The 14,608-nt window shown below is 40.6% G+C and overlaps 1 protein-coding gene across 1 annotated transcript in view; it reads right to left on the reverse strand.

Moving 5' to 3' along the window:
- smg5 (SMG5 nonsense mediated mRNA decay factor) overlaps positions 1-14,608 on the reverse strand; it is a gene marked incomplete at its 5' end in the record, with an annotated part of 18,824 nt that extends 4,216 nt beyond the window's left edge. Inside the window, 17 exon segments of the mRNA XM_035672047.1 lie at positions 776-935; positions 1,431-1,490; positions 1,705-1,863; positions 3,115-3,290; positions 4,077-4,152; positions 4,234-4,403; positions 4,552-5,469; positions 5,775-5,912; positions 6,644-6,870; positions 7,370-7,438; positions 8,816-8,941; positions 9,033-9,111; positions 9,878-9,967; positions 10,339-10,428; positions 11,500-11,656; positions 12,754-12,877; positions 14,595-14,608. Of these exon segments, the coding sequence (XP_035527940.1) occupies positions 776-935; positions 1,431-1,490; positions 1,705-1,863; positions 3,115-3,290; positions 4,077-4,152; positions 4,234-4,403; positions 4,552-5,469; positions 5,775-5,912; positions 6,644-6,870; positions 7,370-7,438; positions 8,816-8,941; positions 9,033-9,111; positions 9,878-9,967; positions 10,339-10,428; positions 11,500-11,656; positions 12,754-12,877; positions 14,595-14,608 (2,833 nt within the window).

Consider the following 14,608-nt stretch of genomic DNA (forward strand, 5'->3'; position numbering starts at 1 on the left):
TATTTTACTTTGCTTGATAAATCATTTAATCAACTAATTTATTATCAAAACTACTGAAGATGGTTTTAACGTCCGTTTACTGCTTTATTGTTAACAAATTAATAGTCTCAGCACCAACATGACTTCTAGACTTTTTGTAGTTTTGTGCATTACAAACAACAAAATACTAATATTTTAACGTGCAGTTAAGTGTGACATAATACTCGGCACCAAACATAAGAAAGAAGCATCTATCTGTGATGAGATAAGAAAAGCTAAATTAGGTTGAATATTGGGTTTTGAAGCCATTACACTAAAAAGACTTTTGGACATGCAAACTTCAGATTAATAAAACCTAAGGCTAAATGGCTGCAGTAATTACCCTTATTTTGCAACAAACTTGTGTCTAGCCATGTGTTTGAGTATACCAGGGACCTTTAAGACCTTTTTAATAATGGTGTTATGCAATTACCTGTTTAACAATTATACCAGCCAAAGTCTGAAGTATGATGAAAAGGCTTAGAGTTACTTAATTTTTTTTGTACTTAGCTGCAGTATGTAACAATAATTCCTAATGAATGACATAATTGATTTTATTAATGCGACTTGGACCTGCATAAGTGGCTGAAAGCAGACAGATGTATTAACCAACTAAAAATAACCAGTTCATTAAAATCTTTGAATGACCATCTTCCTTGTTTGAGGCCATATCGGTGGGGCAAATGCTACACACAGGGGCCTGAACACAACACAACATGCTGCTCAGGACAAACCGAGGGTGAGGCAGTGCACTGACCTGTCCGTGGGATGATGATGATGAAGCAGCCGCTGCTGGCCAGCTGCCGGATGAGGTTCAGATGCTGGCAGAGAGCAGCTGTATCTGGCACCAGGTACGGAGACATGGAAGACTGAGCCTTAGGCTGCTGAAGGCTGCCCTCTAGCTGTGACACCTCCAACTGCAAAGAAAAAAACAGACCAAAAAAAAAAAAAAAAAAAAGAGCCCCAACAGCTGTTAATGTGTGATTAATGTAAGATGTATATGTGGGTTTTATGATGACAGAAATATGATTATCTCAGGACTCCTATACATTTGCATTACCTCCATCAGATGATTTTAGTGAGTGTTCAGTGAGATTTAATGTCAGCCGGTTCACATTAACGTCAACTAAATCATATGCCTACCAAACATTATACTTCACAACAGCAAATATCCAAATGAATTTGGATCTTAAACTCAATAAAAAAGGCAATTTTATTATCTTTCTACAATTTGTTTGTAAATTTCCTTCCATATGAAAAAGAAAGGTTTTTTTCAACATTTTCTATCTGTCAAAGACTAGGAGCTTTTGCTAGTGATGGCTGGATACGCACACAGCTGTCTATGCTGTACCACAGCTAAGGAAACACAGATCGGGTAAACAGTCAGTGGACAGAGTGATAATATTAAAAACCTGTAGTCGAAGCTGGGCCATATCCCTCATTAAGCGATTTCGACGAGCCTCCTCTTCAGCCTGGACAAATAAAGATAGAGACAGGAAAGTCAACATCAAAAGGCACAGCTGCTTTGCTCAAATCATTTTGGTTCAAAGTCATTAATTAAACATTCTTCACATTTATTTAGGTCATCCGTTACAAAACACTGTCTAAATGGCACACAGAATAAAGACACTTGACTGTATACCAGCCCCCTGTGGTTCTTCTGGTCATTGTGCGGATGTCACTCACCATTCGGAACTGTGCCTTGGCCTGCTGCACCAGATTATCCTGTTCGGATTGGCTGATGCTGGTGAAGATTCCCGCCTCCGGGTTGAAGTGCAGCACGTTGCCCTGGAGATTTGTTAGGAAGTGGCCAAAACTGCGAATGCAACACACTCGCACCACACACTGGAGGAAAGAGAGAGAACATGGTTTAAAACTTTTATACTACGCATGATTGATTTGAAAACCGGTCTTTTAACCCAACTATCCCATTTTCTGAGTGTGGAGCCAAGATAATTTGTGTTTTAACATGTTTCAGTCTCTTAACATGTCCTGATAAAAATGAGATCATAAAAGACCTAGATACCTATATATCATAAATATACAACATACACACTATTAGTTTAAAGCTGCTCTAATCAATATTGGTATGTTACCAATAGGTCAAATGACATGTCATGCCATGTAAAAGGTGTGATAACCCCACAGAGATCACTATCTGTAGCTAAAGCTATCCCCTGACGCACAGTTCTCCTCAGCTCTACACAAAGTGTTCAGTCCTACTACTCTCATTATTGTTGTTTTTGGCTGCAGCAGGCAGCTATTTTCAGCAAAAATAATATCCAATCCAACTGTAAACTACCTGCCCAACCCCAAACAGCCAACAAACAAAATTACTACCTGATGAACATGGACCATTAAGCTACTAAAGAACCAAAAATATCCATCAAAAGTTAGTGGAGTGCAAAACAGAGCTAAAAGGAGAGTAGATGTTGGAGTTATATTCGTTATGGCCAGAAACATGATGTGTAATCAAGCATCTGTTTGCCAACAACGTTATGAAGATGATAATTTAGCAATGTAGTGTTTAATGCTTGTGGCTATAAAATAAATACATTAATGCAGGTTCAAAGATACTTTTGGTTTTCATTACCGTCATTACTGACAACGGTTAGTACACATTTTAACACTGCAGATGGTTGTGATTAGTCAGCAAGACTCGGGGCTTTACCAAAGGATTAACTTTCATTTTCAATTTAGCTACAGATTAATTAATTGTTTGGTCAACAAAATAGAGAAAAATGGCCAAAAGTCAAAATGTGGTGTCATCAAATTGCTTGTTTTTTCAGACCAACCGTCCAAAACCTAAAAATATTTAGTTCACCATCACATAAAATGAACATAAGCAGCATTAAATGGGTGGTAAGTGTGTTTTTAAACTAAAATAAGTTTTGGATTCTTTTCAGTAATTATTGAGATATTGTACACTAAAATTATTTTGTCTAAGATAATCATACTGTTTTGGTAAAACAAACTTACTGGCTCATAAAAAAAGGCAACACAACTGGCATTTTGAGTGGTGGAGCTGTTTTAGCCAAGACATCTGTACAAGCTGAATCCTGTGTGTGTATGTATGTGTGCTTGCAGCGTGTGTACCTCCTGTAGGGAGCTCAGAGAGGGGTTGCGACGAGTAAAATCAAGGCGGCGGTGAGCTACGTTGAGAGCAGGCAGGTGCCGCAGAGCCAAATCCTCCGGCAGCAGCAGACTCTGGACCAAACCGGGATGCTCACACTCATTTAACAGCTCTGTCACCTCTGCGTTCAGACCAAGCTCTGCAGTACAACACAAATAAACAAGCAGTAGAAGAGCACAGTCATTAGTGTGTAAAAAAAAAAAAAAAAAAAATCACACAGGGAGACAAATATTCCAGCTGTGAGAGCTGGCAGTATTAGCACTGTTTGTAAGTGAGTGCACACAGTAACAGGAACACATTTCTTTCAAGATTCCCAATTTAATACTTTTGGCATGCTTTTTATCATTTATAAATTATTTCAGTGTCCAGCTGTTTTAAAAGAAATCTACCAACCAGCATCTCTAAAGCTCACTAATTAACATTTATATCATGCTAGCTTAATCTGTAGAAAACTTTTTTGGGTTGTTAGATACCAAAGCTATTTTTTGGTTGGGCCAGTGGAGTCTTGTCCTCACTGTGAGATTGCCAGGAAGTCATTGGCTTGGCCAAGAAACAACCACAAATTGTCAGTTTTACATTTAATTTGTATGGGTTAAACAAACTAAAATAAAACATGTTAATAAGTAAGATTTAAAGGTGTTGGCATGTGGATTTTTTACCTTTGGACAGAGCCAGGGAAGCTGTTTTGCCTGCTAGCTCGAGGTTTATATTTAGTCTCATAAGTACAGACAAGAGTGGTATCAGTCCTCTCATCTAACTACCCTCAACAGTGATTTAGGTAATGTCTTCACTTAGTGTCTCAAAGCCCATTTTAGTATTAGAGGGACCCAGTGGGAGTTAAAACATAGACACTGTCGTGCCATCCTGTGCCCACTGAGCTATACAGGAGTTAATCTTTATGCATTTCAGTCTGTCAGTAACTCACCAGCCTCGAGCATCTTGCTGCCATCTGGTAGCAGGTTGAGCAGCACAGACAGTCGGTTCCACAGGCTTTGAGAACTCTGCAAAGAAAACCAGTTTGTTAAATACAGTCCTAAAATGTTAAAGTTTCATGGACAAAGCAGGACATTCGGGCCCCTCACCTGTGCACACATTAGGATGATGTCGGTGTTTGTCCTTAGCCAATCAACAAAGACCTTTACCACCTGGATCAACCCCTGATTGGTTAGGATCTCCAGCTTCTCCAAGAGGGTTTTCTCACTATGTACTGACTGTGTACTGTGTTGGCTGCCTTCTGAATCAGAGTCCAAGTCTAGAGGAGGCAGAAGCAAAGCAAAAAGGTCACATTTTGAGTTCTCCATGAATCCATTAAAAAAGGAACAGATGAACTAGAGAATGTCTCGAATAAGTAACCGTAAATAAAAGGATTATATGTGACATTGAGGCAAAAACCACATTACCATTTTCATTGGTTCCGTTGGCAGTACCAGGGTTGATATCGCAGGGTGAATCCCCAGGAGGAGGGGGTGTCTCTTGAGAGGGGGGAGCAGAGGCATCAGTAGGGGTGGGAATCCCCGAGGAAGATGAGGTTTGAGGCCTCAACAACATGTTGCTGAAGGTTGGCGCCAGGCGGAAGCAACGCTTTGCCTGGAAGAGCTGTGAGGACATGGCCTGGAGGTTACTGCTGATGCTGGAGTCGCTGGGCATGAGAGGTCCGTTAGTGGTCGGAGGTGTGTCACCGTCCCTGTCACCTCCTTCTTCCTTGGGCTGGTCTTCCTCTTCCTCTTCATCCTGGTGCTCCCGCGCCTGACCCTCCAAGTTGTCTGAGTTTTCTGTGTCCTCTATGTCTTCCAAGTCTGAGCGGGACTCCTGGCTGTTCATGTCCGAGTCGGTCTCTACATCAAACGCCGTTCCTCCTTCCTCCTCCTCCTCCTCTGAGCCAGTCTCCCAGCTGCCCTCCTCACCCAGGTGGTCTCTCTTAGTCTCCTTCCTGATGGGTGGAGGATTGGGCGGGGTCCCTGTCGCGGTGCCACTTGTTGAATCAGCGTGAGCCCTCCTCTCGTCATCATCGTCTTCGTCCTCTTCACTCTCAAAGCCTTCGCTCAGGTCGCTTTCATCCTCTCCTCGGGTGTCCTTGCGGGCACAGCGGCGTCGGCGGAGTCTAGAGAGGCGGGTGTACTTCTTCTTCTGTCTCTGTTTCTCTTCCTCCAATTTGCGCTGTTCTTCCACACTGCTATGCTTTTTGGCACCAACCTTTTCACAGCCATCTTCATCCTTCTCCTCCTCATCATCTTCTTGCTCCAGGGAGCCATTCTGCAGAGGCTTCTCATCCGGGCGATCTGTCGGTGGAGCTGACAAATCCCTCATCTCCAGGTCATCTGGATGAAAGAAGAAAAAAACACTTCATTTTTTGTTCTCATTCAGGTTGTTCTAATGACATATTTTACCTTACAAAACTAATGCCCTCCACTGGGTTGATCCTGAAAGTGTGAATAAATATATTCAACTTTAAATTGCACTTGACTCTTAAAACCTTCACATACTTCTGTAGTTGTCTCATAAGATTACATTATGAACCACAAAGAGCAGCACTTTAATACTAAAAGATGTTGCTTATAAAGGATACACTGAGATTGATGCATTGACCTATGGTTGACACCGGCTGGGTCATTTTCCTCCTCACCTGTGGCGTCAGTGTGAAGTGGAGGCACCTGGCTCTCCGCTTCCTCCAGTTCAGCCTGCAGCCGGATGTTGACGTGGTTCACCAGATGGGAGAAGAGCGCCAGAGTAAAAGCTATCGATGCACTGTACTGCTTTGATCCTAAAGACACAATACAACATTGTTAGTACAAGAAGAAAAAAAGTGCCTGGTTATAATCACCGCCACAAGACAGCATTTCACAGCAGCGTAATCCATGTACAGATAAAAGTCAGAGCCCCACTGATAAATCGGCTGATATTAGCTCTTGCACATATACAGTATGGTATCGGTATGGAGATCAGCCAATAGATGACAAGAGAGTTTATTCTTATTTATCTGCCCTGTACATTTCTTGTTAAATTCAGTTGTTAGAATTTTAACAATATATATCGGCCGATATGTCATTATCGGATCTCAAATATCATTGTAATCCTGTATCCTGTATGAGCCTATAATAACATTTCTGTAAGTTATCAAAAACCTAAAGATGCAGTTTTTGGATTTATTTAAAATTCAGGTTAGTGTCCAAATTTCAGTTTGGGAGTCAATCCATCACAGATCCTCTCATGATGGTAAAAAAACTAGTGGGTGTTTTGGACAGAGTTGTGTGGCCGTTGGGTTAACTGCACAGCTCTACAAACATAAAATTAAGTCTGGCAGATGTAGTCTTCCTCTTCTACTAACTATTCCAATCCTCATCTGATGTAGATGTACAGGCCCACTGAAGATGATTATTGAACAGCTATGAAATTGTAGCTTTTAAAAAAAAAAAGGGCCTTATAGAAAAAAACATTTACTACTTTGGATTTTAGAACCTAAATAAACAGCTATAACTTCACACTGACACTAACCTCCCCTCTTCAGGCTGTGCACCACCATCAAACAAGTGACCACCATCTTGAAGACGAGGGTGTCAGGCAGCACGGGGCAGGAGCTGTCAGCGTGCTGCTGGTCCTCCTCTTCCTCACTTGGGGAGTGGTGAGCGCCACCATGTGGCTGTGGCGGCAGGTAAAACAGCACCAGGTTGAAGTCCTCCAGCACCGACTGGCAGAGTGACGTCAGCTCCGTCTCCATTAGACTACAAAAACCCAGAGCAACAAAATGAAAATGAAGGAAGCACTGAAAATGCAAGGTAAACAAAACCCAACAATGAATAGAGGTACAGATAACACTAGTGGTTCAGTAGGGTGATCAGGTTTCATGATGTGCTCATATCTGCTGTCCTTCATGTTTAATCCATGAACTACAAGTACAATATGTTGGTAGTTTGAACATTTTTACAGGCAGTGAACTCTTTGCCTGGAATCAACATGGTGGTGATACTGTAGATGGATACTGTTAACCTCTGTTCAGACTTCACTAAACAAATATTTGACTATGAAGTCACTGGTGTAGGTTAGGTTCATTGGACAATAATAAACATATGTAACAGCCTGTGTCCCCCTCATCTTAACATACCAATAGAATGGTTATGGTTTAAAAATACAGTAAAGCCAAAGGTTTATTTTCACCGTGGACTGGTTCGAAAACAGTGGAGGAACAGGAGACAGGAAATGAGTGACAGTACAAACACTCACCTGTTCTTGGGCTGCAGCAGGCTCTGAAGGTACATGAAGCTCACCAGAAGGCGCTTAATGTCCTTTGATCTGCAGAAAAAAAGTCATAGCAAAAATGATAGAAATCAGAGATTACAGATTTTCTCTGGATCAGATTTAGCATGTCTTGACCAAAGCAGAGCAATCCATTTAACTTTAATGTTTTAGAGAAACAGTGGTGCATTGAAAGTCCTGCTTTAAAGGGTTGGTAGTGTACACACTTTTACTATTATCTAAAAGATAATATTTAAAAGTATAGTTGGACATTTTGGGAAATACGTTTATTTGCCTTATTGCTGTCAATTACAGTAAATATGAAGTTTGAGCCAGCAGCTGGTTAGCTTAGTATAAAGATTAGAAATGGTGAGAGATAGCTTTAAAAAATAAAAACACAAAAAAAAAAAAAATTCAGCCTACAAGCAACTCTTGAAGTGTGTGGTATCGATATCCCCATCCAACTCTTGTCAAGAAAGCAACTAAGCATTTCCAAAAATAATAGATGTGACACATTTATGATGGAGCAAAGCATTTTCAATATGTCACTATTTCTTCAGGTAAACATAGTTACACACATAATATATGGTGCAAAACGCTTCTACACTGAGTTAAGCGTTATTCATGTATATGAAATAAAACAGCATTGTTTTCTGTACAAGGGGCAAAATAATTTGTTAATCTTAATTGCTCTATGCACAACTGTAATCTACTCCCGATGGTAAATCAATTGTACAAACATCACACATTACTCACAATGCATCTGAACAGGCAAACCTCTTCAAGTCTTCTTTCAGATACCATAATGGAAAAGCAACATGACATGACCTATACACACCAGGCATGACCTCTTGAAGTTTTTATTTTATTTTCATTTGTGTTTTTGTGAATATTTGTCTTTTTTTCCTACTGATTCCTGTTACTTTTGTCGCTTCAACAATCTAATTTCCCTACAGGGATCATCAATTATCCAATCCCATCTGCAGAGAGATGCTGCTTTATCCCACCACTGTTTAGAGTGCCTTTGTGATTCAGATGGCGTGGTGAGCAAGTCGGTAATTATGTGATTAAAGATTAGATTAGTTATAGATTTAAATTACTCGGGGATGTCAGCACAAAGACGACAAAATATTCTGTTTATAGCAGACTCATTTTTACAAGGCAGTGACAACCATTAGCACTACCACTGCTGTCCAGAGAGGGCCCATGATCTAGGGAGGGCTCAGAGGACTTGGTGGATATTTTTGCAGATTAGTCTGGAAATCCAGTTAAATTAACATCAGAAAGAGTTGGGTTGTACTGGTCTGGAACTGGAAGTTTTAATTTACGGAGTACAAAAAAACCCTCTAATAATACTCCACAGACATCATACACTATATGGGGCTAATCAACAATTGTTTTCTCATATTTCTCCCAGGAGTTCCCCCTCCTCACCTTTGTCGAGATGGAGACAGCTTCTTCATTTCTTGCTTCTTCACTTGGTGGTACATCTTGGCAGCTTTGTCAAACAGGCGTTTCAGGTTGCCATAGGCGCCCTCAAAGGGGGCATCTGATTGGATGCTATGATGCACAGATGAAATATCTGTTAAGACTCTTAACTTATTGGATTGTGGTTCAATTGTTACCATAACTGTACAAAACCATTCCTCACCAGCGAAGGTAGTAGTAGGTAGCTTCAACATTGTAGAACTTGCTCCCTGCCAGTGTGCCCAGTTGGTTAAAAGGCATTCCTGTAGACAGGCGGGTGAAGAAAAGTTAACATTCATTTTTGTAATAGCCTGATGTGGACTGAGAATCACCATCTAATGTTCACTGCTCAATCTGAAAAAATAAAGACAGCAGTGCTACAAGCTAAGATTGGTAGACCACAAATACAATCTGTAAAAAGACAGTCTTCTTTCTTTCTTTTTTTAAATACAACATATCATAATATTTAAGGACTTCACAGGTAAAACTTGATACATATATTTTTTTTTGTTGACTTTTGTCCCCTCAGGATAACAGTAGCAAGGAGTAACAAAATATTTCAAATAAAGTTCACAAATAAATCAGTAACCCTAGGCCCTGTAATTTAGTGAGCTTTATAGGTGCTGGTAGGTGGATTTCGATACCTTTGAACAGAGCCAGGCTAGCCGTTTAGCCATTTACCCCCCCCCCATTCCCAGTCTTTATGCTCAGCTAAGGTACTGCAGGCTCAAACTTTAGCGTACAGACATGAGAGGTAAGTTCTCCCGGTAAGAAAGCAAATAAGCAGATTTCCCAAAATATCAAACTATTTCTTTAGGTAGTGTAAACAGAAGTTGTATTTGTGTGTGTAAGTGTTGCTGTTTTTCTTCTGGCTGAAGAATCATGTCTGATGAAAGCATCTCCACAGCTTTTTAGAAAAAGTATTCTTGCCACTCACCCAGCACAGAAAACACAAAGTTGACCAGGTTCTCCCTGACCATGGGAACAGCTAAGTGTTGCATTAAGAAATCTCACAATGCAGTCACTCACCTACGTGTGGCATGACAGACAGGGCTTGATGGTAAAACCTTTCAGCCAGCTGCTCAGCCTCCACTCCAGCAAGTTCATTCTGATAACGGGCTGCAGAGGAAACAAAGATTTAAAAAAAAAAGAAAAGAAAAAAGTTATAATAAATGTTAAGATAAACACTTTCAAAATGTGAAATGTTGATTGAACACTAATTCAGCTCAGTTTTCTTTTATCTATCAAAGGCAAACCTAAAATGGTGCAGGCATAATTTCATTTGCTTCTGTAATATTTAATGTAAAACCAATCAAATACTAATATCTCGGTGTCACATAAGTCTAAACCAACCAGACAGCCTCCTGCCAATTATACTCTAGAGCTAAGCCAAAACTTCCCACGCTGAATGACACACACATGCTGTCTCACACCTCTACAAGCTGGGTAGAGAGATGAATTAACTGCATGTTCTATTATCAAGTTATTACCTAGATCTCCAAGGTAGACCAGACAGCGATGGCAGGCCATCTGTGCCCACTCCATCTCCTTGGGGGTGGCTGACACTGGTTTCTTTCGGCCTGCAGGGAACAATCACACAATGCGTTTTTTTTTTTTCAAGCACTTAGCTGAGTCACTTACCAAAACGACTTGGAGTTATGTAACAAACGAACAAGCTCAAATTCCAGCAAAGCAACAAATGTTAGAGACAGCACCCAGATATTACTATAAACACGGTTTCAAGGAACTCTGGAAGACGGGATTACAGACCCGATTTACCCCTGGTTTTTATTTACATAAAGTCTGTGCATTGCATATTGTTATGTCTCGAACCACAGAGTGGAAGTCTAGCCTATCAGAGGCAAAGCACGACTACAGGATGCACAGTACCACAAGCTTGCGTGACCCTGCACCTGTCTGTTTGTCTTTGCAGACAATAGACTGACTTGGCACTTCTCCACCTATTTGTCTGCTTTGCAAAGTGCAAGGGAACACTGACAACTGATACGGACTAAAAAAAACTGGTGTAAATGCAATGGTGTGATTACACTATTCATTATCCGGAAAGTGACCGTACAATACATACTGTAAATGAGGTCAAACTTTCCATTGGATAAAACACCAGAGTAATTAAATACTAAATCCAGAAGTTCTGAAAACACTCATAATAGCATGTTGAATGGGATTTCCACCCATCCCACAGGAAAAGACAATCTGAATGGCGCAAAGATGGTAAGAGAAAAAGCTATTGGTCAGCGGATTTAGGTACATTTTTCATTTGACTACAGTGCATTAAAAACAAACCATATTGTCATAGGCCGTTATCACCGCAAACATTTGTTATAGTAGAAAAAGGCTAGGTTAACAATGCATCCATTCTCTTCTAGTGTTCCTGTGAGCCATTAAAGTAAACAAACATGCACCAGGATCCTGAAACCAGCTCAGCTAAAAAGAATTTTGCCATCATTAAATTTTATCGTTTAAACGTGTGCTTTTACCAGTGTGACAAAGAAAAAGGCCTGTAAGCGAAGATTTTTAAAATATGGACAGCCTGTTTATCATTCTGACAAAACATTTAGTAAGAGATTAGATGCTGCTTGTGTGCGTAAATGTTCTATATCTGTATCTGTGTGTGAATTTGCGCATCTGACCGATTAGTGGGTCTGTGACGTGGGTCCAGTCGATGCAGTCCTGCAGCTCCAGCTGGTAATGTGACTGGATGTAGAGCAGAAGGTGCTGGTAGAAACCCACGCCGGCGATCAGGTGTGTACGGTAGGCACACTCCAGAGCGCTGCGACTGTGGATGTGCTACAGTGGAGGAAAGAGAAAGAAAAAAGAAAAGCCAAGAGATTAGAGATATGACCAGGACAACTATAATAAACTACGTAACACACATATGTTTATAATGAGCATCAAAAAAGGCAAAAAAACACAGTACACATGTACAGGAATAAAAATGACAAGCAACTGGGAAACATTATTATTGGTAATGCAGAAAAGAAAATGTGGTTAAGAAATAAAACCCAAGAAAAAAGCAAGAATAAAACTGGCAAACTATAAAAATATTATAAGAAGTTGAACTTTACAAGAATACTCCCAATGCACAGTTTAAAAAAATAATGACATTGATTTAACAGAAGCAGAAATACTGTCTTTTTTAATACTATATGATACTAATATGATTTGGCTTCCTTGTTGAAACATGATACCTACAATACCCATAATGCAACTCTAATGATTACAGTTTGTTTTGAGATTTGAGCCAGTTACACTTGGAGCTAACATAGCCTTGAGCTGCGAGGCTCAAGCAGAGCTGAGGAGAAGGCTACAGAGGTCTGGTAAGCTCACTTGTTTCTAACTCTACACCACCGTCAGACCGTTGCTGACATGACATGACTTGAGGCAATTTATCAGATTTCCCCCAGCTCTCAGATACGTAGTACTACTCCCAAAACCTGTAAACAAGACTTTGATGTGTAAAATCGGTGGAGTTCCCATTCATGAAGAGACTTTAAAACAAACAAATGTGCAACAAATGGTTAAAGCTCAACTGCTGATGACATTCAACATTTTTAGGATTTAAGTTCACATGCATCTGAATCACAGTACTTTGTGTGTATTATTTTATTCATGTGGCTGAAACTGTGAACTGTGACAGCGTGGAAATGTTCCTGCTATGTTTGATAGAGTTCAGAGTTTCATTACCACTGGGACCACCCATGCAAAACACGCACACGCTCTTTGTACTCCATGAGACGTTTTACATGCCAGTGACCACAAAATGGCAGATGTCACACTAGAGTAGACCTTTAAGAGGCAGCCGGGATGTCAAGCCAGCTAAGAACAGAAAAAAACGGGCATGCAAACAGGTTTTCTTTTTACCCCACAGCTGCAGGGTCAGTTACCTTCTTGTTGGTCTTGATAACCTGGATGACCTCATAGTAAACCTTCCTCCAGAGCAGCTCCTCAGCCTTACGGCCGTAGTCGACGGGATGGAGAAACATCAGCTTCACACAAAGCTCCCTCAGCCTGAAAACACACAGGATGGAAAAACAGATACACACATGCATAAGTTAAGGAGGTAGTTGGGTCACCGGTTTGACAAGTGGACCCAATGAGTCAACCTAGTTTCACATGAACAGGTGGGGCTGCGCACAACAGAATCACCTAGCAGGGTACAAACTAGAGTGGGGGGCATTTCTTCAGGATTAATCGAGTAAATTATCAGCAGATTAATGAATAATGATGTTTGTTGCATTCCGACTACATAGAGGCTATATCAGTAACAACCGGTGATTCTGGTACTATAAAATAAATATTTGTAGTATCACTAATACGCGTGCCTTTCGCCTTTGTGACTCACATGCTCAGTGTAAACTGATTCAGGAGCCAGACTTCCCCAGAATATTGTGAAATCTCAGTCCCCACTTTATATCATACAGTAAGTACATGCAGTATTTCTTATTGTCTCTTCTTTCAAGAGATCATTTCATTCATTCTTCAATGCCAAAGAGGATAGTGTAACAGTCAACATGAACATGAGCCTTTTCTTGCACTGAGGTGTCACACTACTCCATTTGCAAGTGAAGTACAATACACGAGTACAGCTCTTCTTCTAAATGATGTCTTGGGGGGGGGATACCTCTAAATACAAGTGTAAAATCAACCCAAAATGGGAGCAATGGAATCTAATCACCTCTGCCACATTCATATGCCCTTGCAACAAACCATTATGCTCGTGGATTCATCTCAGACAAACACTTTTTTTAATAACTATTAATCAATTGGTCTACAAAATGTCATAAAACACTGAAAAATGCCATTTATAATTTCCTAGAGCCCAAGGTGACAGTTTTACACGTCTAGTTTATAGGTTAAAAAAAAATCTCTGCACACCTGAATGTGTCACAGGTGCATCGTAGGAAGGTGCAACTTGAAAAAAAATGAGGGACGATGTGTGTGAATGTATGTACGTACGTGTATGTACATGTACATGTGTAGCGAGTGTGTGGGGAGTCAAATGTCTAGTTCAGCTAACCAACAGTCCCAAACCCAAAGATATTAAGTGTACTATTGAATATGGCAAAGAAAAGCAGCAACATTGAACAATTAACCGATTATGAAAGTAGTTGCGGATTAATTATCTGTCTATGAACTAATCGCTTAAGATCCATGTGACCTGACCACAATGAAGGCCTGTCTAGCTCAGAAGGCCGTCACTGAGAGATAGGAGATACCATCTCGTCTGTCTGTGTAGAGCAGACACATGGTCTCTTCCTCACGTTTTACCTCCAACTTCCCCTTTCTGTTTTTCAGCTTTGTGTATCCAGTATGTAAATAAAAAAAAACTGCAATCCTGTTCACCAGCTGTTAAAAGTGAGCACAAATGAGCGCGCTTATGTTTTATTTTAGTCTTGCAGAGATCACAACTTCTCACAGTAGACTCAAATGACTATACCGAAGCATAAGTGGTCAGTTTGGACACATTAAATTAGCTCGTAAGTGTGATACAGAACACCAGGAGTGAACACAGATGCTGTAGTCAAAGAGGGAGTCTTATGAGCTATAAACGAACTGGAGGTGAGCCACCGGGACTACCCATAGTTATATTCAGGACCACTGGCTAGATTAAACTCAGATTGTAGCCTGTTAGGTTTTAAATGGCACCCCTGCCTCACTGCACACACACACACACACACACACACACACTCACTCTCTCTCTCTCTGCTGCGACTGCTGCACATACTTGTTGCGAAGGCT

This window comes from Morone saxatilis, unplaced genomic scaffold (genome assembly GCF_004916995.1).
Source record: "Morone saxatilis isolate NCDOM2014 unplaced genomic scaffold, NCSU_SB_2.0 Contig24, whole genome shotgun sequence".
NCBI classification, from domain to species: domain Eukaryota; kingdom Metazoa; phylum Chordata; class Actinopteri; family Moronidae; genus Morone; species Morone saxatilis.